The sequence below is a fragment of the Schistosoma haematobium genome, chromosome ZW (genome assembly GCF_000699445.3).
Source record: "Schistosoma haematobium chromosome ZW, whole genome shotgun sequence".
NCBI classification, from domain to species: Eukaryota; Metazoa; Platyhelminthes; class Trematoda; order Strigeidida; family Schistosomatidae; genus Schistosoma; species Schistosoma haematobium.
This window is the reverse complement of record NC_067195.1, coordinates 40,614,523-40,639,113: the sequence shown is the minus strand read 5'-3', so window position 1 is coordinate 40,639,113 and position 24,591 is coordinate 40,614,523. Positions and strand designations below refer to the sequence as shown.

At 35.9% G+C, this 24,591-nt stretch overlaps 1 protein-coding gene across 1 annotated transcript; it reads left to right on the top strand.

The window, feature by feature from the left end:
* Positions 1-504: 504 nt before the first annotated feature.
* MS3_00003554 (uncharacterized protein) lies at positions 505-5,621 on the top strand. The gene has a single exon (XM_051211379.1). It carries the CDS (start codon positions 776-778, stop codon positions 3,632-3,634), a length of 2,859 nt encoding a protein of 952 aa, XP_051071434.1. The 5' UTR covers positions 505-775; the 3' UTR covers positions 3,635-5,621.
* The last annotated feature ends 18,970 nt before the right edge of the window (positions 5,622-24,591 follow it).

Below are 24,591 nucleotides of genomic sequence, written 5' to 3'. Positions count from 1 at the left end.
CAAAGTCCTATTAGGAAAGCATCACGGAAACGCAGAAGACCAGATATTCTACAGGTAGACCCAAAGAGGAGAACATACGTTTCCGAAGGAAGATATCAATGATGATATCTCAGCACTTACCTGTATATAGTAACTAACCATTTTTTTTTCTTTTTTTTAAAGGGGAAGGTGTTATGAACGGGGAATTAAGAAGCCCAGACAATTACGAAAGCTATTTTCTTGGGACGTTATTGCATTTCATTCAAAACCTGTAAAACACTTATATTTATTTTTGTCCCTATCTTATTCTACATAACACGAGCTTTCGTTCTATGTATCATTCACTAGCATACCCTTTTTTGTTCCAAAAATATTGTAATTTAAACATTATATTTTGCACTATAATTTCTACCCTAATTCCCTGTTTCGGGCATAACTGTATTTTTCCAAATTATCCTACGTCGTGGTCAAGATATGCACTTATTTATTCATGTACATTTTTGTAGTAATCCGAATTCAGAGAATCCAGAGTTTAGTGTTCCAACTGTCTTGTCTTCTTTCACGTGTGTGCTTGCCAACCAATCAGGATTTAGAATAGTTCTCTCTACCCCAATCGAACTCACGCGTATTAGACTCAAGGTTAAGCCACTCAGCCTAACGCGTCAAGGTCATAATTTAGACTACACAGACCAAGGTCAAGTCATAACAAGTATCACGGGGTAAAAGCGATCCAAGGTCATAACAACTGGCGACGGAGAATTTTTTTTCTTTCCTATATTGATTGATCCAGTACAAAATGCCTGTTTCATTGGATGACCTTAAAACTATTCTTCAAATGCAGCAAGCACAAAATGAGGCAAATCAGACGAAGCTTTTGGATGCATTCGCACGAATGTTCTCATTACAGTCGTCCTCAGCTTGTCAATCAGATAAGCATGAAAGCATCATAAATTCTATTTCTGAATTCCAGTATGATCCTGAAGCTAATGTCATTTTCAGTTCGTGGTTTCACCGCTGTGAAGATATTTTCCGCGTTGAATGCTCGCATCTTGATGACGCAGCAAAAGTCCGCTTACTCTTAAGAAGACTGGGAACACAGGAATATAATAAATATGTGAATTTTATCTTGCCGCAAAATCCACGAGATGTATCATTCAAAGATACAGTCCAGATTTTATCTGATATTTTCGATGAACAGTCCTCATTATTTAATACTCGCTATAAATGCTTCCAAATAACGAAATCTCCAGAGGACGATTATCTCACGTATGCCGGGAAGGTAAATCGACAGTGCGAACGCTTCAAAATAAACGAAATCACAGCGGACCAATTTAAATGCTTGATTTTCATATGTGGTCTAAAGAATGAAGAAGATGCAGATGTCCGTACCAGAATGTTGGTACGCATTGAACAAGAACCAAATATGACATTACAAATGGTCACAACCGAATGTCAGCGGTTACTTAATCTCAAGCATGACACTGCGATGGTGCAACAGAAGGGTAAACCTTCCGGTTCTGATTCAATTAATGCGCTCCGATCCATAAAATCATCGAAACAAAACTGTACAAGCATGAAAAAACCTGCCAACCCCCCATCACCATGCTGGTTCTGCGGAGCATGGCATTTTGCAAAATTCTGTCCGTTTAAGAATCATAAATGCCGCAAATGTCATCGCATTGGCCACAAAGAAGGTCATTGTTCGTTAAATAAACGCAAGACTAAACATCGTAGTGAAAATTCAAAGCAACAATCAAATAGTCAGATTAAAACCACGTTTGCAACCTTTAAAGTTGGATTTAAAAATAGGCGGAAATTTGTAAATTTATTAGTAAATGGAAAACTTATACGACTTCAGTTAGACACTGCTTCTGATGTCACGTTGATTTCAAAGAACACATGGCACAAGTTAGGATGCCCATCCATCCGACCGACAGAACATGTCGCCCGAAATGCGTCAGGAGACATAGTAAAGTTGACAGGAGAGGTCCTATGCAATGTTCAACTTATGGGAAGTAAATTTACAGATGTTTGTTATCTAACAAATCGACACGATTTAGATCTATTGGGATTAGATTGGATTGCACATGTTGATACTTTGAATAAATTATTAGATGAGGTATGTTCTCAAAATGTTTCCTATGATTCTATCCAAATCCCTAATGATATTTCTAAATCAAATGTCTCCGACGAATCATCCTCTCTGGATATTAACGAATTAAATGCTTCTGATGAAACATGTTCTTATGATCTTTCTGAATCAAACAATTCAAATGTTATGTGTTCTCACCATGTCAAATCTAATACCGCCGATTTAGTACCTTCTCATAAAATTTCCAAATCGAATACTTCAGACAAAGTATGCGCTAGTGAAACTGCGGAATCTCATATACTTCGTTCTGATGTTATGTCTACATCAAAGTCTTCTGTTTCCTCTCAATTGTCGTCCGTATCTTACATAAATCATCTTCGACAAAAACATGCATGTGTATTTCAAAACAAACTGGGGTGTTATAAATTCACCAAAGTATCCTTATCACTAAAGGAAAATGCAAAGCCCATTTTCAGACCGAAACGACCAGTGCCTTATGCTGCTCTGTCAGTCGTTGACCAAGAATTGGACAGGTTAGAAGCACTAGGTGTTATTGAGCCAGTAAATTATTCATCGTGGGCTGCACCCATAGTGGTCGTGAGAAAAGCAAATGGAACTGTTCGCATATGTGCTGATTTTTCCACTGGCCTAAATAATGCTCTAGAAGATCACACGTATCCACTTCCCATACAGGAAGATTTATTCATCAAACTAAATGGAGGAAAGTGTTTTGCTAAAATTGACCTGGCTGACGCATATCTCCAGATAGAAGTTGATCCAGCCTCCCAACCATTACTGACGATTAACACCCACAGAGGTCTTTACCAATATAAGCGTTTACCTTTTGGTGTGAAACCAGCACCAGCTATCTTTCAACAAATAATGGACACTATGTTGGCTAATTTGCCAGGAGTCGCTGTCTATTTGGATGATGTAATCGTTACAGGTTCCAGTAAGTCCGAGTTATTCAATCGACTCGATACTGTTTTAACCAAAATATCTGAGTGTGGATTCTATCTAAAAGAAGAGAAGTGTACATTCTTCATGAACTCGGTGAAATATCTTGGTTTTGTTTTCGACAAAAATGGACGACGCCCGGATCCGGAAAATGTACGAGCTATCCAAAATATGCCTCCCCCATCGAATGTAGCAACTCTGCGTTCCTTCCTTGGTCTTATCAGTTATTACAGTAATTTCTTGCCACAATTGCATCGCCTCCGGGCACCCATGAACCAATTATTATCCAGTAATGTAAAATGGAATTGGTCCACTAAGTGTCAAAAATGTTTTGACGAAGTGAAGTCATTATTAACGTCGGATCTACTCCTTACATATTTTGATCCCTCGCTGGAAATCGTTGTTGCTGCAGATGCTTCTGACTATGGTATCGGTGCCGTCATATCCCATAAGTTTCCAGATGGAAAAGAAAAGGCTATCGCACATGCTTCCAGAACATTGACTTCAGCAGAACGCAAGTACAGCCAAATTGAGAAAGAAGGATTGGCATTAATTTTCGCAGTAAAAAGTTTCACAAGATGCTGCATGGCAGAAAATTTACCTTAATCACTGATCATAAACCCCTATTATCAATTTTCGGATCTAAGAAAGGTATACCAGTTTATACCGCAAACCGCCTCCAACGATGGGCTACAATGCTATTGGGTTATGATTTCGTTATCAAATACAAATCTACCTCTGATTTTGGCCATGCTGATGCATTATCGCGCTTAATAAGCAATCATAAGCTTGAAAACGAAGATACTGTTATCGCTTCTATATCAGTGGAAGAAGATGTAAGCAGAATGTTGTTTAATTCAACACAAATTCTTCCAGTGACAGCTGCTCGAATCGCTGAACACACTCGCCGCGATCCTATCTTAAGACGATTATCTACATTTATCCAGCGTGGTTGGCCCCCACGTATAACATCTCATGAACTGAAACAGTATTATCAACGACGCCAATCTTTATCCATCGTCAATGACTGTATAATGGTTGCTGATCGCGTAGTGGTTCCGTATAACTTACGCTCACTCGTCCTGAAACAACTGCATACAGCCCATCCAGGTACTGGAAGAATGAAAGCTATTGCTCGAAGTTATGTATATTGGCCTAATATCGATGAACACATCGAAGATTTCGTGCGTGCGTGCAGAAAATGTGCTGAGGTTTCTAAGTGTCCACGAAAAGCTGAACTACATTCCTGGCCATCTCCAGAAGAACCTTGGTCGCGTATACATGTTGATTTTGCTGGCCCATTCCAGGGTACGTACTTCCTCGTTTGTGTTGATGCTTATTCAAAATGGCCGGAGATTTTTCCTATAAATCAAATCACTTCGCAACAGACTATCATGAAGCTACGGCAGTTATTCTCCCGTTTTGGAGTTCCAGATGTTCTCGTGACAGATAACGGCACTCAGTTTATTTCTTCCATCTTCTCAGATTTCTGCAAGAGGTTTGGAGTCAAACATGTCCGTTCACCTCCGTACCATCCACAATCGAATGGTCAGGCCGAAAGGTTTGTAGATACCTTCAAAAGAGCGCTACTGAAGGCAAAAGGGGAGGGAAAGATAGAGGAGATTCTTGATGACTTTCTCTTGGTCTATAGAACAACTCCAAACCCATCAACACCAAATCAAATGTCCCCAGCAGAAATTATGTTTGGTAGAAAAGTAAGAACTGCCCTCGATGCCATGAAACCACAGCAAAGAGACATCGGAAAAAGAAACAGAAAGATGGAAAACCAATTTGATCGCCATCATGGGGCGAAACGCAGAATTTTCCAGAAAAATCAAAAAGTATACGTCCGCGATTTCCGATATTCACCTCCACAATGGACCAGTGGACGCATACTTAAGAGACAAGGGAACGTAATGTATGTGGTGGAAGTTGAAGGACAGAAGTGGACACGCCATGTCAACCACATACTGGAAAATGCTGGCACTTCACAGAAAACCGAGAAATTAGACTCAATGTGGAGAATCATTCTGGACAGTTTTGACATAAAATGCTCAGCGACTCAGAAGACCACGCAACCTGAACAAAGTCCTATTAGGAAAGCATCACGGAAACGCAGAAGACCAGATATTCTACAGGTAGACCCAAAGAGGAGAACATACGTTTCCGAAGGAAGATATCAATGATGATATCTCAGCACTTACCTGTATATAGTAACTAACCATTTTTTTTCTTTTTTTTTAAGGGGGAAGGTGTTATGAACGGGGAATTAAGAAGCCCAGACAATTACGAAAGCTATTTTCTTGGGACGTTATTGCATTTCATTCAAAACCTGTAAAACACTTATATTTATTTTTGTCCCTATCTTATTCTACATAACACGAGCTTTCGTTCTATGTATCATTCACTAGCATACCCTTTTTGTTCCAAAAATATTGTAATTTAAACATTATATTTTGCACTATAATTTCTACCCTAATTCCCTGTTTCGGGCATAACTGTATTTTTCCAAATTATCCTACGTCGTGGTCAAGATATGCACTTATTTATTCATGTACATTTTTGTAGTAATCCGAATTCAGAGAATCCAGAGTTTAGTGTTCCAACTGTCTTGTCTTCTTTCACGTGTGTGCTTGCCAACCAATCAGGATTTAGAATAGTTCTCTCTACCCCAATCGAACTCACGCGTATTAGACTCAAGGTTAAGCCACTCAGCCTAACGCGTCAAGGTCATAATTTAGACTACACAGACCAAGGTCAAGTCATAACAAGTATCACGGGGTAAAAGCGATCCAAGGTCATAACAACTGGCGACGGAGAATTTTTTTTCTTTCCTATATTGATTGATCCAGTACAAAATGCCTGTTTCATTGGATGACCTTAAAACTATTCTTCAAATGCAGCAAGCACAAAATGAGGCAAATCAGACGAAGCTTTTGGATGCATTCGCACGAATGTTCTCATTACAGTCGTCCTCAGCTTGTCAATCAGATAAGCATGAAAGCATCATAAATTCTATTTCTGAATTCCAGTATGATCCTGAAGCTAATGTCATTTTCAGTTCGTGGTTTCACCGCTGTGAAGATATTTTCCGCGTTGAATGCTCGCATCTTGATGACGCAGCAAAAGTCCGCTTACTCTTAAGAAGACTGGGAACACAGGAATATAATAAATATGTGAATTTTATCTTGCCGCAAAATCCACGAGATGTATCATTCAAAGATACAGTCCAGATTTTATCTGATATTTTCGATGAACAGTCCTCATTATTTAATACTCGCTATAAATGCTTCCAAATAACGAAATCTCCAGAGGACGATTATCTCACGTATGCCGGGAAGGTAAATCGACAGTGCGAACGCTTCAAAATAAACGAAATCACAGCGGACCAATTTAAATGCTTGATTTTCATATGTGGTCTAAAGAATGAAGAAGATGCAGATGTCCGTACCAGAATGTTGGTACGCATTGAACAAGAACCAAATATGACATTACAAATGGTCACAACCGAATGTCAGCGGTTACTTAATCTCAAGCATGACACTGCGATGGTGCAACAGAAGGGTAAACCTTCCGGTTCTGATTCAATTAATGCGCTCCGATCCATAAAATCATCGAAACAAAACTGTACAAGCATGAAAAAACCTGCCAACCCCCCATCACCATGCTGGTTCTGCGGAGCATGGCATTTTGCAAAATTCTGTCCGTTTAAGAATCATAAATGCCGCAAATGTCATCGCATTGGCCACAAAGAAGGTCATTGTTCGTTAAATAAACGCAAGACTAAACATCGTAGTGAAAATTCAAAGCAACAATCAAATAGTCAGATTAAAACCACGTTTGCAACCTTTAAAGTTGGATTTAAAAATAGGCGGAAATTTGTAAATTTATTAGTAAATGGAAAACTTATACGACTTCAGTTAGACACTGCTTCTGGTGTCACGTTGATTTCAAAGAACACATGGCACAAGTTAGGATGCCCATCCATCCGACCGACAGAACATGTCGCCCGAAATGCGTCAGGAGACATAGTAAAGTTGACAGGAGAGGTCCTATGCAATGTTCAACTTATGGGAAGTAAATTTACAGATGTTTGTTATCTAACAAATCGACACGATTTAGATCTATTGGGATTAGATTGGATTGCACATGTTGATACTTTGAATAAATTATTAGATGAGGTATGTTCTCAAAATGTTTCCTATGATTCTATCCAAATCCCTAATGATATTTCTAAATCAAATGTCTCCGACGAATCATCCTCTCTGGATATTAACGAATTAAATGCTTCTGATGAAACATGTTCTTATGATCTTTCTGAATCAAACAATTCAAATGTTATGTGTTCTCACCATGTCAAATCTAATACCGCCGATTTAGTACCTTCTCATAAAATTTCCAAATCGAATACTTCAGACAAAGTATGCGCTAGTGAAACTGCGGAATCTCATATACTTCGTTCTGATGTTATGTCTACATCAAAGTCTTCTGTTTCCTCTCAATTGTCGTCCGTATCTTACATAAATCATCTTCGACAAAAACATGCATGTGTATTTCAAAACAAACTGGGGTGTTATAAATTCACCAAAGTATCCTTATCACTAAAGGAAAATGCAAAGCCCATTTTCAGACCGAAACGACCAGTGCCTTATGCTGCTCTGTCAGTCGTTGACCAAGAATTGGACAGGTTAGAAGCACTAGGTGTTATTGAGCCAGTAAATTATTCATCGTGGGCTGCACCCATAGTGGTCGTGAGAAAAGCAAATGGAACTGTTCGCATATGTGCTGATTTTTCCACTGGCCTAAATAATGCTCTAGAAGATCACACGTATCCACTTCCCATACAGGAAGATTTATTCATCAAACTAAATGGAGGAAAGTGTTTTGCTAAAATTGACCTGGCTGACGCATATCTCCAGATAGAAGTTGATCCAGCCTCCCAACCATTACTGACGATTAACACCCACAGAGGTCTTTACCAATATAAGCGTTTACCTTTTGGTGTGAAACCAGCACCAGCTATCTTTCAACAAATAATGGACACTATGTTGGCTAATTTGCCAGGAGTCGCTGTCTATTTGGATGATGTAATCGTTACAGGTTCCAGTAAGTCCGAGTTATTCAATCGACTCGATACTGTTTTAACCAAAATATCTGAGTGTGGATTCTATCTAAAAGAAGAGAAGTGTACATTCTTCATGAACTCGGTGAAATATCTTGGTTTTGTTTTCGACAAAAATGGACGACGCCCGGATCCGGAAAATGTACGAGCTATCCAAAATATGCCTCCCCCATCGAATGTAGCAACTCTGCGTTCCTTCCTTGGTCTTATCAGTTATTACAGTAATTTCTTGCCACAATTGCATCGCCTCCGGGCACCCATGAACCAATTATTATCCAGTAATGTAAAATGGAATTGGTCCACTAAGTGTCAAAAATGTTTTGACGAAGTGAAGTCATTATTAACGTCGGATCTACTCCTTACATATTTTGATCCCTCGCTGGAAATCGTTGTTGCTGCAGATGCTTCTGACTATGGTATCGGTGCCGTCATATCCCATAAGTTTCCAGATGGAAAAGAAAAGGCTATCGCACATGCTTCCAGAACATTGACTTCAGCAGAACGCAAGTACAGCCAAATTGAGAAAGAAGGATTGGCATTAATTTTCGCAGTAAAAAAGTTTCACAAGATGCTGCATGGCAGAAAATTTACCTTAATCACTGATCATAAACCCCTATTATCAATTTTCGGATCTAAGAAAGGTATACCAGTTTATACCGCAAACCGCCTCCAACGATGGGCTACAATGCTATTGGGTTATGATTTCGTTATCAAATACAAATCTACCTCTGATTTTGGCCATGCTGATGCATTATCGCGCTTAATAAGCAATCATAAGCTTGAAAACGAAGATACTGTTATCGCTTCTATATCAGTGGAAGAAGATGTAAGCAGAATGTTGTTTAATTCAACACAAATTCTTCCAGTGACAGCTGCTCGAATCGCTGAACACACTCGCCGCGATCCTATCTTAAGACGATTATCTACATTTATCCAGCGTGGTTGGCCCCCACGTATAACATCTCATGAACTGAAACAGTATTATCAACGACGCCAATCTTTATCCATCGTCAATGACTGTATAATGGTTGCTGATCGCGTAGTGGTTCCGTATAACTTACGCTCACTCGTCCTGAAACAACTGCATACAGCCCATCCAGGTACTGGAAGAATGAAAGCTATTGCTCGAAGTTATGTATATTGGCCTAATATCGATGAACACATCGAAGATTTCGTGCGTGCGTGCAGAAAATGTGCTGAGGTTTCTAAGTGTCCACGAAAAGCTGAACTACATTCCTGGCCATCTCCAGAAGAACCTTGGTCGCGTATACATGTTGATTTTGCTGGCCCATTCCAGGGTACGTACTTCCTCGTTTGTGTTGATGCTTATTCAAAATGGCCGGAGATTTTTCCTATAAATCAAATCACTTCGCAACAGACTATCATGAAGCTACGGCAGTTATTCTCCCGTTTTGGAGTTCCAGATGTTCTCGTGACAGATAACGGCACTCAGTTTATTTCTTCCATCTTCTCAGATTTCTGCAAGAGGTTTGGAGTCAAACATGTCCGTTCACCTCCGTACCATCCACAATCGAATGGTCAGGCCGAAAGGTTTGTAGATACCTTCAAAAGAGCGCTACTGAAGGCAAAAGGGGAGGGAAAGATAGAGGAGATTCTTGATGACTTTCTCTTGGTCTATAGAACAACTCCAAACCCATCAACACCAAATCAAATGTCCCCAGCAGAAATTATGTTTGGTAGAAAAGTAAGAACTGCCCTCGATGCCATGAAACCACAGCAAAGAGACATCGGAAAAAGAAACAGAAAGATGGAAAACCAATTTGATCGCCATCATGGGGCGAAACGCAGAATTTTCCAGAAAAATCAAAAAGTATACGTCCGCGATTTCCGATATTCACCTCCACAATGGACCAGTGGACGCATACTTAAGAGACAAGGGAACGTAATGTATGTGGTGGAAGTTGAAGGACAGAAGTGGACACGCCATGTCAACCACATACTGGAAAATGCTGGCACTTCACAGAAAACCGAGAAATTAGACTCAATGTGGAGAATCATTCTGGACAGTTTTGACATAAAATGCTCAGCGACTCAGAAGACCACGCAACCTGAACAAAGTCCTATTAGGAAAGCATCACGGAAACGCAGAAGACCAGATATTCTACAGGTAGACCCAAAGAGGAGAACATACGTTTCCGAAGGAAGATATCAATGATGATATCTCAGCACTTACCTGTATATAGTAACTAACCATTTTTTTTTCTTTTTTTTTAAAGGGGGAAGGTGTTATGAACGGGGAATTAAGAAGCCCAGACAATTACGAAAGCTATTTTCTTGGGACGTTATTGCATTTCATTCAAAACCTGTAAAACACTTATATTTATTTTTGTCCCTATCTTATTCTACATAACACGAGCTTTCGTTCTATGTATCATTCACTAGCATACCCTTTTTTGTTCCAAAAATATTGTAATTTAAACATTATATTTTGCACTATAATTTCTACCCTAATTCCCTGTTTCGGGCATAACTGTATTTTTCCAAATTATCCTACGTCGTGGTCAAGATATGCACTTATTTATTCATGTACATTTTTGTAGTAATCCGAATTCAGAGAATCCAGAGTTTAGTGTTCCAACTGTCTTGTCTTCTTTCACGTGTGTGCTTGCCAACCAATCAGGATTTAGAATAGTTCTCTCTACCCCAATCGAACTCACGCGTATTAGACTCAAGGTTAAGCCACTCAGCCTAACGCGTCAAGGTCATAATTTAGACTACACAGACCAAGGTCAAGTCATAACAAGTATCACGGGGTAAAAGCGATCCAAGGTCATAACATATATAATTCCATGAAAATGTTAGAAATACTGGCGAAGGCAAGTTAATTAAAGTTATAATGAAGAGAAGAATGATAAGGGTGTGCTTAAAAATGATTGTGAACGTAGTATAGTGATCAAAGGGTAGCTGAAAATTATTGTTTACGAGGCTTCTTTGTGGGATAGCTAATAATAGTGTTTATTTGAATATGAAGTTTATATCTTATTTGCAATTTTTATTCTGTAGAATCCTCTCAAAATAACAATTAATGACTCATTGTTATAATTTGTGACCTGTGTGCCCTATTAATGTATGCGTAATGATACCGCCGATTAGAGAGCAGAGAATTATCGATCGGACTAATGACGCATAGACCACATACGAGCAGTCTAGAGTACCTATCGGTCCTGCTTCCTGTCTAGCCCAGCCAGTTAAGTCCAGAACACCAATCTCAGCCTCTGTGATATCAACCATTTGTTTCAAGCATACTAGGTTTATATACCAACCAGACAGACCACATCGTACCACAAAATAGGAAATAACATTTGTACAATGTTTAGCTAAAGGGGCTGTGAATGTGGGAGGTAGTAATTAATAGACAGGGCATAATTCAAGAATGGTAGATTGTAGAATAATAGTTCATAGGTTAAATTAAAGCTCATAATAAGAGGGACATGAATATGAATAGTTTAGTTATTTAACAATCACACGATAAAAATATACGTATAGTATTGATGCATAAATGCATCGCAAAAGCTACCATTCATTATGCTTATCGGAACATAACACTTATCACCACGAGTTATCTTTTAAATCTAGAGTTTGACCCATGAGGCCTTAGCTAGAATTAGGTTTACAAGGATTAGACAGATATCTAGTTTTCCATTATTTCCAGCAGTTTAACAATAGTAGTCAATCATTGGTAAAAAAATTAACTTCAAAATAAACAAGCAAAAAAATATATTGGCATAATTGATAATTAAATGGTTTACCATAGAGAATAGAGTTATAAATTTATACAGAGCTGGCAAAATCTGAAAAATCGATATTTACACCGAATAATGCCTAGTTTAAATAAATCACTAAGCAGAAAAAAAGGACAAGATCTCATTTTCTGTCTCCAACTTCAACTAAAAATTAGTTAGGCAAAAAGTTGAAGCATCCTATTTCTTTTACTTATAACGACAATGAATTTTATAGATAATTTCTATTTAATTTTTATAAAGGTTACAATTTATTATAACTGTTATTATTGTTGCTTCTGCCTACAATGGTGTGTATGTTTTTGCTAAAGGTAATTAAAATAGTAGCATATGTGTGATAAGAGTAATAAATATAACGAGTTTAAGAGTGGCTGAAAAAAGAAAACTAGAAAGAAAAAAAATTGTATAATTTCTAATTGCTATTTTATCGAGTAACAAAATTAGATAATGCAAAATAATAATTGTTACTGACTGAAAAAGTGATTGTATGTATGCATGTATGTCTGTTTGTTTGTTTGTTTTTTTTTCCACTGAAATAAACGTTACTTTTTAATGTGTTTCCATTAAGCTTTGTGTCTAATTTTTATCCCATGGAAACAATTATTCAATAATAAAAGATTTACTTGTGGAAGATATTGTTTAAACGAAATCTCCAGGTTATTTGTACTTTGTATGTTAAATGAATACATGTAATTTCAATATTTACAATAAAAGCATTTATATATGTAAATATTTAAAATGCCTAATTCGTTTTATAAATATTAATAGTTTAATGAGTTAACATTGTAACCTATTCCTAATTGTGTTACAAAGACGGCTTCAAATCACGCTACCATCTAGAGGAGAACCAGAAGGCGTAATTTTGAAAAGAAGGATGTAGAAAACAATCGAATAAACGAAAAATTCTGAAGACAACTAAGTCTGTGGTTTTACGGAGGCCTGAACATCGCATGAATAATTACATAAATAATTGGATTATATTCTACTGTAATTCACATGTGTGTGTGAACACAAATACAATGAGAGCAGTGATCAAACAATCCAATCATCATTCAAATACACAGCTTCGGAATAAATGAGTGCCAAATGTCTCGTTAAGTGTAGGGAGTAGAAAACCCTACTCCAAGACTAAAAAATACCATTGAAACTGACTATAGAATTGACTTTTAAATGGCTTTTAGAAATTTATATGGAGATTATCGAGAATGGGCTTGTAGGGGCTGGTACTATGTCATAACCACATAGGTTATTCTAGTCTATGGACAGACCAATCTCATAGGTTGAAATCATGAGTCGATTGAAGCTAGACCACCATGGAAAACCTGGAAGCACTGGACGACCGTTTCGTCCTAGTATGGGACTCCTCAGTAGTGCGCATCCACGATCCCGCACCACGAGGGGCTCGAACCCAGGACCTACTGGCTTCGCGCGCGAGCACTTAACCACTAGACCACTGAGCCGGCATCCACAAAACCCATTCTGATAATAATCAACTGCTCACTAGTGACTGACTTCAGGAAAAACTCCTGGAGTTCTAGTGAGAAGCCGTTACCAGTGGAGTTCAACCAGGTCTGTTGTGAGATAGTAACTCACTGAAGACAATGGTGTACGGTGGCGCAACTTCGTGGATTGGTTGAAGTTAGACATTAACACATTAACACTCCACAAAACCCATTCTGATAACAGACCAATCTATTGGTTCTTCTCAAGCCATATTTTTACCTTGTCACTTATTCGCTTATTAATCCTGATTTCTTTTTATATGATCGTATATGTGCGAACTATTTACCTTACTCGTCACATGTCTGTGAAGTATTTTTGGTCTGACTATAAACATCGATTGGCTAAATCGAATTGGCTCACTCTCCATCCCCACTGAACCTTATTTCGTTTCTCTTCACTATCTTCGCTTAGAGTATTCTCTCATTTGATTTCCTTAGTAATGTATGAAATGTGTCAGTGACAGTGCTTTTTCGGAGGTTCAGAAAGTTAAGTTAGATTTTACCATTTATACATTTCTACTTTTAACTTAGGATGTTTGAATTTCACCGATTATTTGCTTTTCTAACTAATAAGTTTTTCACAACAATGGATTCGAGAATAAATAACAAATGAGGTTAACGTACTAATCAAGGGGTAAGGGAGAACAAAATTTATGGGTCGTTTTTTCCTCATATCTGTCAACTGGACTATTATCTGACCCATAAATTTTGTTCTCCCTTACCCCTTGATTAGTACGTTAACCTCATTTGTTATTTATTCACGAGTCCATTTTTGTGATACAATCCTTTCTATAGACATAAGTTTTTCATTTAAAAATGAATAGTCGTCACAATAGACAAACGAGGCAAGCTGAGCTAAAGGTGAAAATGTATAATGAACTGGTTTTATTTTATAATACGTCGTAAAAAGTATTTCTATGAATTTTGTTATTTTGTGCAACTTTACTGTTACTTTTATTTGCTTTATAATTTTTCTATACGATAAACTTACCTTCAAACGTGGCTGAATGAATGCAAGGACAAATAAAGTCCAGTGACCCAATTAGAGTAGATAATAAGCACACATCTTCCTGTATTCCATAACACATTGTTGAGACGTATCAAAAAATTGATCTTAGTTGAATACTCGTGGTGTTAAGTAAAACTGTTCTACAATAAATATTTAGATTTCGTAAAATCCTAGCCAAATCAATATTAACCGTTCTTGTGTATCCAAGACAATTTGTACTAACATCACATCAACCCTGGGGTAATATTGATTTAATTTTGATAGCCAGAGTAGAGTGATGCATCTTGTCTTTCCTTGTTATCTTTATTGTTACTTTTGCTCATTCCAGGCTAGTTTGTTCTTTATTTCTTATATAAAGATCTTCAAAAACTAATATGTGATCAAGTTGCATTGTAATAAATTGCAATACTTTTAATATATAAATATTGACTTTTTCACATATGGATAAATAACATTTCCCATAAGCAAGATACTGAATCATTTAAAAAAAAATTCATCTGTCATTTAATACATGGTAAGATGGTAATTTTAAGCGAGATTTCTGTTATTGGTTAAATATTTTTTTTATGATAGTTATATGGTTACATAGTTAATTTAATCTAACTACAAATGATCATTTATTTCTGTATGCCAAACAACTATGACAATAATATGAAGCAAATTTATTGTGAATGAATTATATCTAGTCTATACTAACTAAACTCATTAATATATATATATGTGATTGTACCTAGGGTTAATATTATGAAAGTAATAATTTAACTAAAAGGTGTGTAGTTGTATTATGAGTGTATGTCAAGAAAATATCAGATGAATGTCATGAACACAGTGCATTTAGCATATTTGATTATATGGTATGATAGAAATAAATGGAAATCACAGTACAGTAGGTGATATAACAAAATATGAACTAAGAACTAAGGTTTATTGTTCAAAAGACATTTTTTTCTTTTAGGGAGACAAACACATTAATATTGGCCATTAAGAATTACATCTAACAATATTTTAAAAAGCCTTCAATTTTTATAATAAATCATTTGTAAGAAAGTGAATAATTAAGGCATTGTACTTTAGTCATTTATTATAAACCCAACTGCTCACATCATCATTTTCAACGTTGGTTTAGATTTGTTAAGAGCAACAATTGTAGACCATAAAAGTCATAAACTAGAAAAGAAAATACATTCATGAAACGGATCGACAATAATTGTTTGTCTGCAAGTCTATTTACTTTTATTTGGAAGTTAAGTTTGATTCATAGCTTTTGTAAAAACACAACAGTATAATTTAGATCACCATAGCTTAAAGGGATAGAAACATGTTATTTAAAAAAAGCCTTTGATGCGATGTTCAGTTCATGAATGAAAATACAGGATAGCTCTATAGAAGTACAAAGAAATCATCTAGAAGAAATAAGTTCGATCAGAATAACTTACTAGCACGTTTCGCTTGGACATTCAGGAGTAGTAATGTGTGTCGTATCTGCCGTCTGGGACTGAACAACTATTATTGAATAAGTGAGGAATTTATGACAGTAAGATACTTTTAAGTACGTTACAATATTTGTTATCGCCTTACTATTGTCATGTTAATAGTCTGTTAGTTATTTGATAATGAAAACTACCAGCTGTGATACAATTTGTATAAACTGTATATTCAGAAGTAATTTGAAATATAGCTAATGTGCAATTTAGAGTACTTGAAGTTTTGTAAGGAAACTTGGAAACCCTTGACAATTCATCTAGAAACTTAAATTAATTTCCACACAAACACGGAATCAAGCGAATTTGTTATTCGGTATCGTCTTTAAACTATATCTCATGACTTGAAATATGGAAAATTGCAAAGATTCATCCCATAGATTTTCACTCCATATTTTTTTTTACATTAAAGTTATTCCTGAAAAAGGAAGACCCTTAATAAATAAAATAATTCCGTTTTGAAGCTGAATAAAGAAAAGTGTATTAGATTGGATTTTATTATCTATTACATAAATAAAAATCCAGATGAGGAGCATATTGACATTACCGTAATTGATCCGAAATTAAGCAATTCTGCTAATTATAATATAATACTCATCGAGTGGATACGTTACGTAATAATTACATAATGACATTTAAATTAACATTGATTATTGGAAGAAAGAGGATTATTAATATTCAAAGTGATCAAGAAGTTGCTAAGTTGCGTAATGTACGAAACAAAGAAGGAACAGAATTTTAACGGATGGTCAATAGGATGGTAGTTACGTAAGAATCAAGAGATGAATGTTGAGAAGTTATTAAGTTCAAAAGCAACAGAAATAATAAAAAAAAATGGAAGAAGTATGAAAAATAGTTCTTTTGAAGGAAATCTTAAACTGATGGCCAGGGCAGGGAAAGTGGTTGTACGAATCTCTTTTGAATGCAAAGGTCAGGTTTGTGAACATGGATTGCGATGGCTTCCGCAATGTGCAAGAGGCGCACTCGTAAACCATGTGGCAAATTAGACGGGATATTGTAGATAACCTTAAAAGCTTTATTCAATTCGACTTGATGACCTGTGTCAACCAAGTGAGAGAGAATAGAACTTTTAATCACTTTTACCTGTCCTTTGTTTAACCACGACGGATGATGTTCAGTAATGCGATGACGGACTTGCCGAATTGTACGCCCAATATAACTGGCTCCACAGGAGCAGTTGAAACGATAGATACACATAGATTTGGCGAATTCAGGCAGTCTGTCTTTGTTGGCTGTTCTTATCTTGGGATAGTTGTAGAAGGTTGCATTTAATCTGGCAGCATTAAATGCTTTTTGTACGGCTCTTCTTAGTTTCTGAGTCAAGATTTCTTCTATCAGCCAAGAATAATTTCATGTTATCACTTGATGTATCATCTTTATTCACTAACATTCCACTACAAGAAACAGTTGATTTTATTTGCAATGAACTTTGAACTTAATAACTTCTCAACATTCATCTCTTGATTCTTACGTAACTACCATCCTATTGACCATCCGTTAAAATTCTGTTCCTTCTTTGTTTCGTACATTACGCAACTTAGCAACTTCTTGATCACTTTGAATATTAATAATCCTCTTTCTTCCAATAATCAATGTTAATTTAAATGTCATTATGTAATTCTGCTAATTATTTTTTAATTATCCACACATGCATTAAGTATAACCGAACTAAGGTTCTAAATTGACTAAATTTCAAAAAAAATTTATTAGGAAAACAGAATCGCGTTAAGAAATTATCTGGACATTGTATAATCAACAGCAGGCACTGTTCTTTTATGATAATAAGATTACTTTTCTTTCAAGGTTGGAGAAATAATTAATGTTTAGGGACTGTGAGAGGTCATATTATAGGATTCATTATATCTATTTACAAAGTGAATTTATTAAACACTTGGTGATTGGCATATTACTCTAAATGTAAGGTTTTAGTTAACTAATTAATCGTGACAATATATTTTGACGTTCGTGAAACACAATTCCTTAATAATAAATTTGTTGTTCGCTTTTATACTATAAACGTTTTACATTTTGTAGTTTGAGACTAACTAATTATGATGAGTTGAAGTCTGATAGTTTATATATAAGACTCCAGCTGTAGCTCATCTGAGGTTACTATCGGTCCCACGCCCACACAAAGGAGGAGAGTTGGGAATGGGGTCAGCAACCACATCCCATAGAAAACAATCTTGCTAATAAACACTAACCAGAATAAACAAATTAAATCACTTAAACTCTACCCTCCGAGTTGAAGGGTCTTCGTTCAGAAGAATTATAACACCTTATGGCAAAAGCCGAGATACTTCAGAAGTCACGAGACAGAATCCCTTCCTAACAACCACAGCAACAATTAATATAGGTACATGGAATGTTCGGACAATGTGGGAGACTGGGAGTACCAATGAAATAGCTGCGGAAATGCGGAGATATAACTTGACGGTTCTCGGAATCAGTGAAACCTATTGAACCTAGTGTGGACAGGAAAAGATAGATTCGGTAGGGATGTTGCTGTACTCTGGTGACGAAGAAGAAAATGCTGCACACACTGAGGGAGTTGCTCTGATGCTTTCAGGAGAAGCTCGTAAAGCACTTATAGGATGGGGATCTCTTGGATCCAGGATCAACAAAGCATCTTTGAAAACAAAGAGGAGGGAATCACAATGAAGACGGCAATCAGCAACAGTCGAACAATAACGGAGAAGGTCAAGGTACAGACCGAATACACAGAAGCAAATGAGCAAGTGGATTGGAGTATTAGAGCTGATAAGAAGAAATAGATGGAAGAGTTAGTAGTGGCAGCGGAGAAAGCTGGAAGAGCGGGAAATATGAAACAACTATATGATACAACGAAGAAACTGGTAGCGGAAAAAATAGTAAGCCAGGTAAGTCAGTCCAGAACAGAGAAGGTTAAACCAATCACTGAGAATCAAGAGCTGAGGAACAAATGGGTAGGTCAACTTGAAGAACTCTTGAATAAACAGCTCAACTGAACCCACCAAACATAGCAGCGGTACACACAGACCTCCGATAGGAGATCTGAGCCAATGTGAGAACTACAGACGAGTCAAACTACTATCATCACTAGGAAACATTTTCAACAGTATGTTTGTGGACTGGATGATAGATTCTGTAGACACCCAACTTCGAGATCAACAGACTGGATTCCGTAGGGATCGATCGTGCACAGACCAAATCCTAACACTACGGATCACCGTTGAACAATCGATTGAGTGGAACTCGTCAACACACATCAACTAACTTGATTATGAGAAAGCATTTGACAGCGTGGATAGAAGATTATTATGTGATGTTCTTCGAATCTATAGTGTATTTGTGGAAGTCGTCAGAATCAATCGCAAATCATACGATGGACTACACTGAAAAATCGTGCTTGAAGGACAGCTGACAGACGCATTCCAAGTGAGGATCGGTGTCAGTCAAGTCCGCTTACTCTCCCCTTTTCTCTTTCTTTTGGTAGTTGACTGGATTATGAAGATTTCTACATCTGAAGGGAAGCACGGAATACAATGGACAGCTTGCATGCAACTAGACGATATGGTCTTTTCAGATGACCTAGCTCTTCTATCCCACACACACACGAGCGAATGCATACCAAGAGAACCAGTGTAGCAGTAGCCACTGCATCAGTAGTCCTCAACATACACAAGGTAAAAAGTAAGATCTCCAAATACAACACGGCGAAAACCAATCGGATTAGATTTGATGGAGAAACTCCGGAAGAGGTGAAAACATTCACGTACCTGAGAAGCATCATCGATGAACAAGGAGGATCTGATGCAGACTTAAAGGCAAGGAATGCTAAAGAAAGGACAGCTTTCGTATAGTTGGACGACATATGGGACACAAAACAACTGTCAACCAATATCAAAGTCACAATCTGCAATACGGACGCCAAGACAGTTCTATTGTACGGAGCTGAAACTTGGAGAACTACCACAACCATAATCAATTGTCTACGCATTATACTCAATATCCGTTGGTTGGGAGAGAACAAAGCAGGTCCCAGCTAAGGAGAAAATTAAGAAAAGATGATGGAAGTGGATAAGATATACATTCTGGAAATCACCAAACTGCATCACGAAGCAAGCGCTAACTAGAATCCTGGAAGGAAACGGAAAAGAGGAAGACCAAAGAGCATATTGCGTTGGATATTGGAAGCAGGCATCGAAATGATGAATAGCAACCGAGAAGGATTGCCCAGTTGGAGTTGGGTGGAGAATGCTTGTGGGCGGCCTGTGCTCCTCCACAAGTGGTAACAGGCGTGAATAATAATAATAATAATAATAATAATAATAATAATAATAATTATAATAATAATAATAATATGATCATTTTAGTTTTTAGATTTCAATAATACAAAGAAATAGAGGTATTTCTATGGTCTTATCAGCATTCAGATTAGTAGGCACGGGAATAGTGGGAATATTGCATGAACTGTCGGCAGACTGTAGCTGTTAACAAACTCATCGTTGGTGGAATAAAGGCTCAAGGCAATCATATTTCCTTTGAGAGAACTAATAAAGTACATCAAGTCTGTACTTTTGTATGTTCAAGTCTCTAAATTGTAAACTATACTTTTGAATGAAAGTTTCAAAATAAAGCAAATGTCTGTTAATAATTTCCACAAAATGCTAGAGATTAGTCACCTATGGTAAAAAAAGAATAATGATACAATATTTGCCCATACTTTTGAAATGCGTATCCTCTAACTCGCTTGAATGTATAAACAAATTTCACTTTACATTACCGTATCAATTTTCTGGAAGCTTTTGAGGTGGTATTGATCGTTTTATTTCTCTAAACTTTAGTGAATACAAAAATCTGTTTTATCTATCATCAGAACATAGAAGTTAGAAAGGAGATTGAAAGTAAACATTAAGGCCAAATCGGTAACATTAGTACACATGATATCAAGTCACTTAAACTAGTGAGCACTCTGCATTTTGATCATTAGTATTCGATTGGAACTGAAAGACAAGATGCACATAACAATGGTCATCATCTGGTGATCAATCGATAATAAATACTAGATGTATAACTCATGGTAACTAAGATCGGAAAATTACTAGTTTTCACGGCTCTTGTAGATACATATAAAACCCTTGCGTATACTTTGTTTCTCCACCCATGACTGAAAATCCTCACTAAGGGTTATTGTGACGAATCTTCCTAAGTCAATTTAAAGATGGATGAAATACTAGTAATACATCTGTTTAATTATATAGGAACTGCCAAAACTATCCAAAACGAACTTTAGTAGCTACGAATGGACCAGTGCGAGATAACTTGAACACATGTGAATGTATTGCACTGAAAAATATATGTACGAAGCGAGTTTTCACACATAAAGTACTTATCACTTTATACAAACTCCATAGTATGCTGTATCGTTTTCATTGAATAACTTTTGATAGATTATCATGAAACTGTTTGAAATTGTCTCACTATTGTATACAGGCGAACTGCAAATGATAAATTAATATATGACCAATGAACAGCATATTTATTAATAGTATGCTTAATTAAAGTTTAGCGTGATGAATACAGAAGCAATTTATCATGATTTCTCCACCCGTTTCCAGAAAATCTGACAGTTATCATGATTTTTACAGTTCACATCTTCATATATCACTTATTGGTTAGTGTTCTCCATCTGCCTAAAATACTAATAAATAGGTAACACAAAGGAATAGATTTTCAGTATTTGCACCATTCACACCTCAATTGACCTTCAGATTTGTTGTTTTTTATCTACTTACTATAAGTGGTTTGGACGAACATTCCTTATAGACAGTATTCCATAATGTGCTATATTAAACTTTCAGGTTATTTTTTATAGAAGTAGGACCTAGATACTTAACTTATTGATCTTACAAATTTTCACACTGCTCTGTAGTGGCTTTGCTTGGTTAATCAATCACCCTTGTAACCGTTGTTATATAAATTTCAACGGCGTTTGAAATCAGAAAGCAAAGAGAAGCGGCAACTACAGTTTATTAGCGGATAGCGCAGATCACAATGCTATAAGCACATCAAGCGGATTTGAACTAGAATGGCGAATACGTGTATACAATCAAATACATAAGAGAATTTATAGTCAAATTGCATAAGGGCGTAGCAAGGCAAAGCAAAGCCTAATAGTAGGATTTGAAAACATAGATACATGAAGAGGAGAATGAATAATCGAGCAACAGTTATTAACATTTTAGCTCGAGTCTGTCATGTGATCTAGTGATCATAACAGTACAAAGAAATAGGCGAATTGTCACTATTCTAATAACATTGTCTGTTAAATTAATAAAAGGTCTTAACCAAAATTAACGATAATGGAAATTGGTTGTAGGATAGTGGCTATAATTTAAATAATTTATTTAGATGACAAGATTTTTAAGAAATCACGTGACATCATTTGAAAAAGCAAACAGATTCATGGTACTGATTTAGAATGTTTGAATAAAACCAACTTAATCAAGTACGCGAAGATAAACAACCATAATTTGTAATTGTTAGTGTTTATTTCACAAAAATACATCTTATCGCCTTGATATAGTCTCTATCTCGTAACAATTAGGCTTCTTATCGATGGAGTTTTTGAGAAAAATTAAATTTAATCTCTAGGTAGGTTCATAATACATGCAGACCAAAAATTTGAATTAATTGACGAGACATTCATAAAAGTTATGAATGAACCCTTCAACTAGATAAGATATATTAAGTTTATCGAATCACTTAATAAAACAAAGCAGATGAATCAATATGTCAGAGTAAAAACTTTATGTGATTGACTAGACTATTTTCATTTATGGAAACGGTCACAATTATAATTTTTAACCTAGTAATGTATCTTTTTGTAGCTAAGATTAAGTAAGTAGTTTACTTTTCTAGGGATCATCTTCATAACTGAGTAACGTGTTTTTATTACTATCTAATGCAGTGGCAGGGGAGAGTAATATATATATATATATATATATATATATATATATATATATAGCTATGTTGTAGCTAAGTTAATATACAGTAAATCTTTTCAAATATACCACTGAATGAAGTAGATATTACTGAATGGTTATGCCTAAAATATATGCACATGCTTACGTAATGAACAAGCTAAATCGTCACATACTAAGAGGAAGATGAGCTAACAGATGGAGCGATGAACTGACATTTTGCACAAACATAAAACTGTTACGGTGGAACTCACGCGGTCCATCTCTTCTTGCATAAGTGTATTTATTTTACGCCTATTTGAAGGAAGTGTACACAGTTCCTTCACTCAAGTCTTAGTTACATTTGTCAAAAAGGAGGAAAACTAGTTGTTTTCCTCTCCATATAGAAGGATAGTGGGACAGAAAGTGAATTGTTTAAGTAGCTTTGATAGTTAGGCAAAGGGATGGAAAATTCATTACATCTAAATCAATAATAACTTTCTATAGTTTGTAGTAAGTTTCGGAAAATTGGATATCAAAATATTTGTATGATAATAACTCTAGTCGAAAATTCTACACACAGTGTCTTTGTTAATGAAATGCACAGCAGTTAAAACTACTTTTATTTGAACTGAAACTTGAGTTTACCAAAGTTTTTTATTATTAGAACTGAAAATTATTTGCTTAAACCCTGTTTTCTAGGTATAATATTTCTAAATGTTATAGGTGAATGACGGTTCCAGTCACAGGTTGATGTGGGAGACCCAATCAAAACCATCTGTCGTGCACTTTGAGTTAACTTTTCCCAATGGAAGAAACTGCTTGTGACCTTATTTTCAAATGTCGTCTACAATGCTAGTCAAGATATGATATCTATTCATCCGTTTATTCTTTTGTTCATAGCTATTTAAATGCGTTATTATAATTAATCAAGCAACACGGCATTTGTTAAGCTAATTAACAACTTTACATCTCATCATCCTCAAGATAATAAAAAGTCATTCCAAAAGTTATAGTTTAAAGTCCTTAGGGGGGGGGAATTCAAAACTACTTACTTAGTGTTTCAGTTTAGAAATACACTGCCTCCAATTTTTTATTAACAATCCATTTTTTTACTGTGGTAAGAGTTTATTTTTTTGAATTTCCTAAATTTACAGAATAATAATATGCCACCCCTAAATTTTTCCTTATTTCAAGCTTCCTCAACAAATGTAGTCTTTAATTTTAATTCATATATATATATTGATGTTTAGGACTGGAATCGATCAATTCCTTTTGAAATACATGCATTCTCTGCAAATTGCTTCGATATTGTCAGTAAGTCACAATATGCTTAAAATGTGATCTTTGTCATTTTATATTACTAGTGTGGAAATATTCTATTGTTCATTGTTGAATATATCTTCTGTCATCTTCATGACTTATCAGCATAAAGGGAGATGTTGAATTTTGGTATAAAGATTTCACCAAAGTGTAACCATTATGATTTTCGTTTCTGTAATAAAGTCGTAATGTTATATTATAATTTTTAAATTGTTTTTTCTGAACATATTATCGAAGTTATCATCATACTCCTTTAGTAAATATGTCACTTGTTGGCCTATTTTGAAACATAATTTTTAAAATGTTCTAGTAGAAAATAACAACTTCCGACGTTATTTCTTTACGAAAACATGAAACAGCTTAGATCTATATAAATAAGACATCCAAAAATCATCGAACA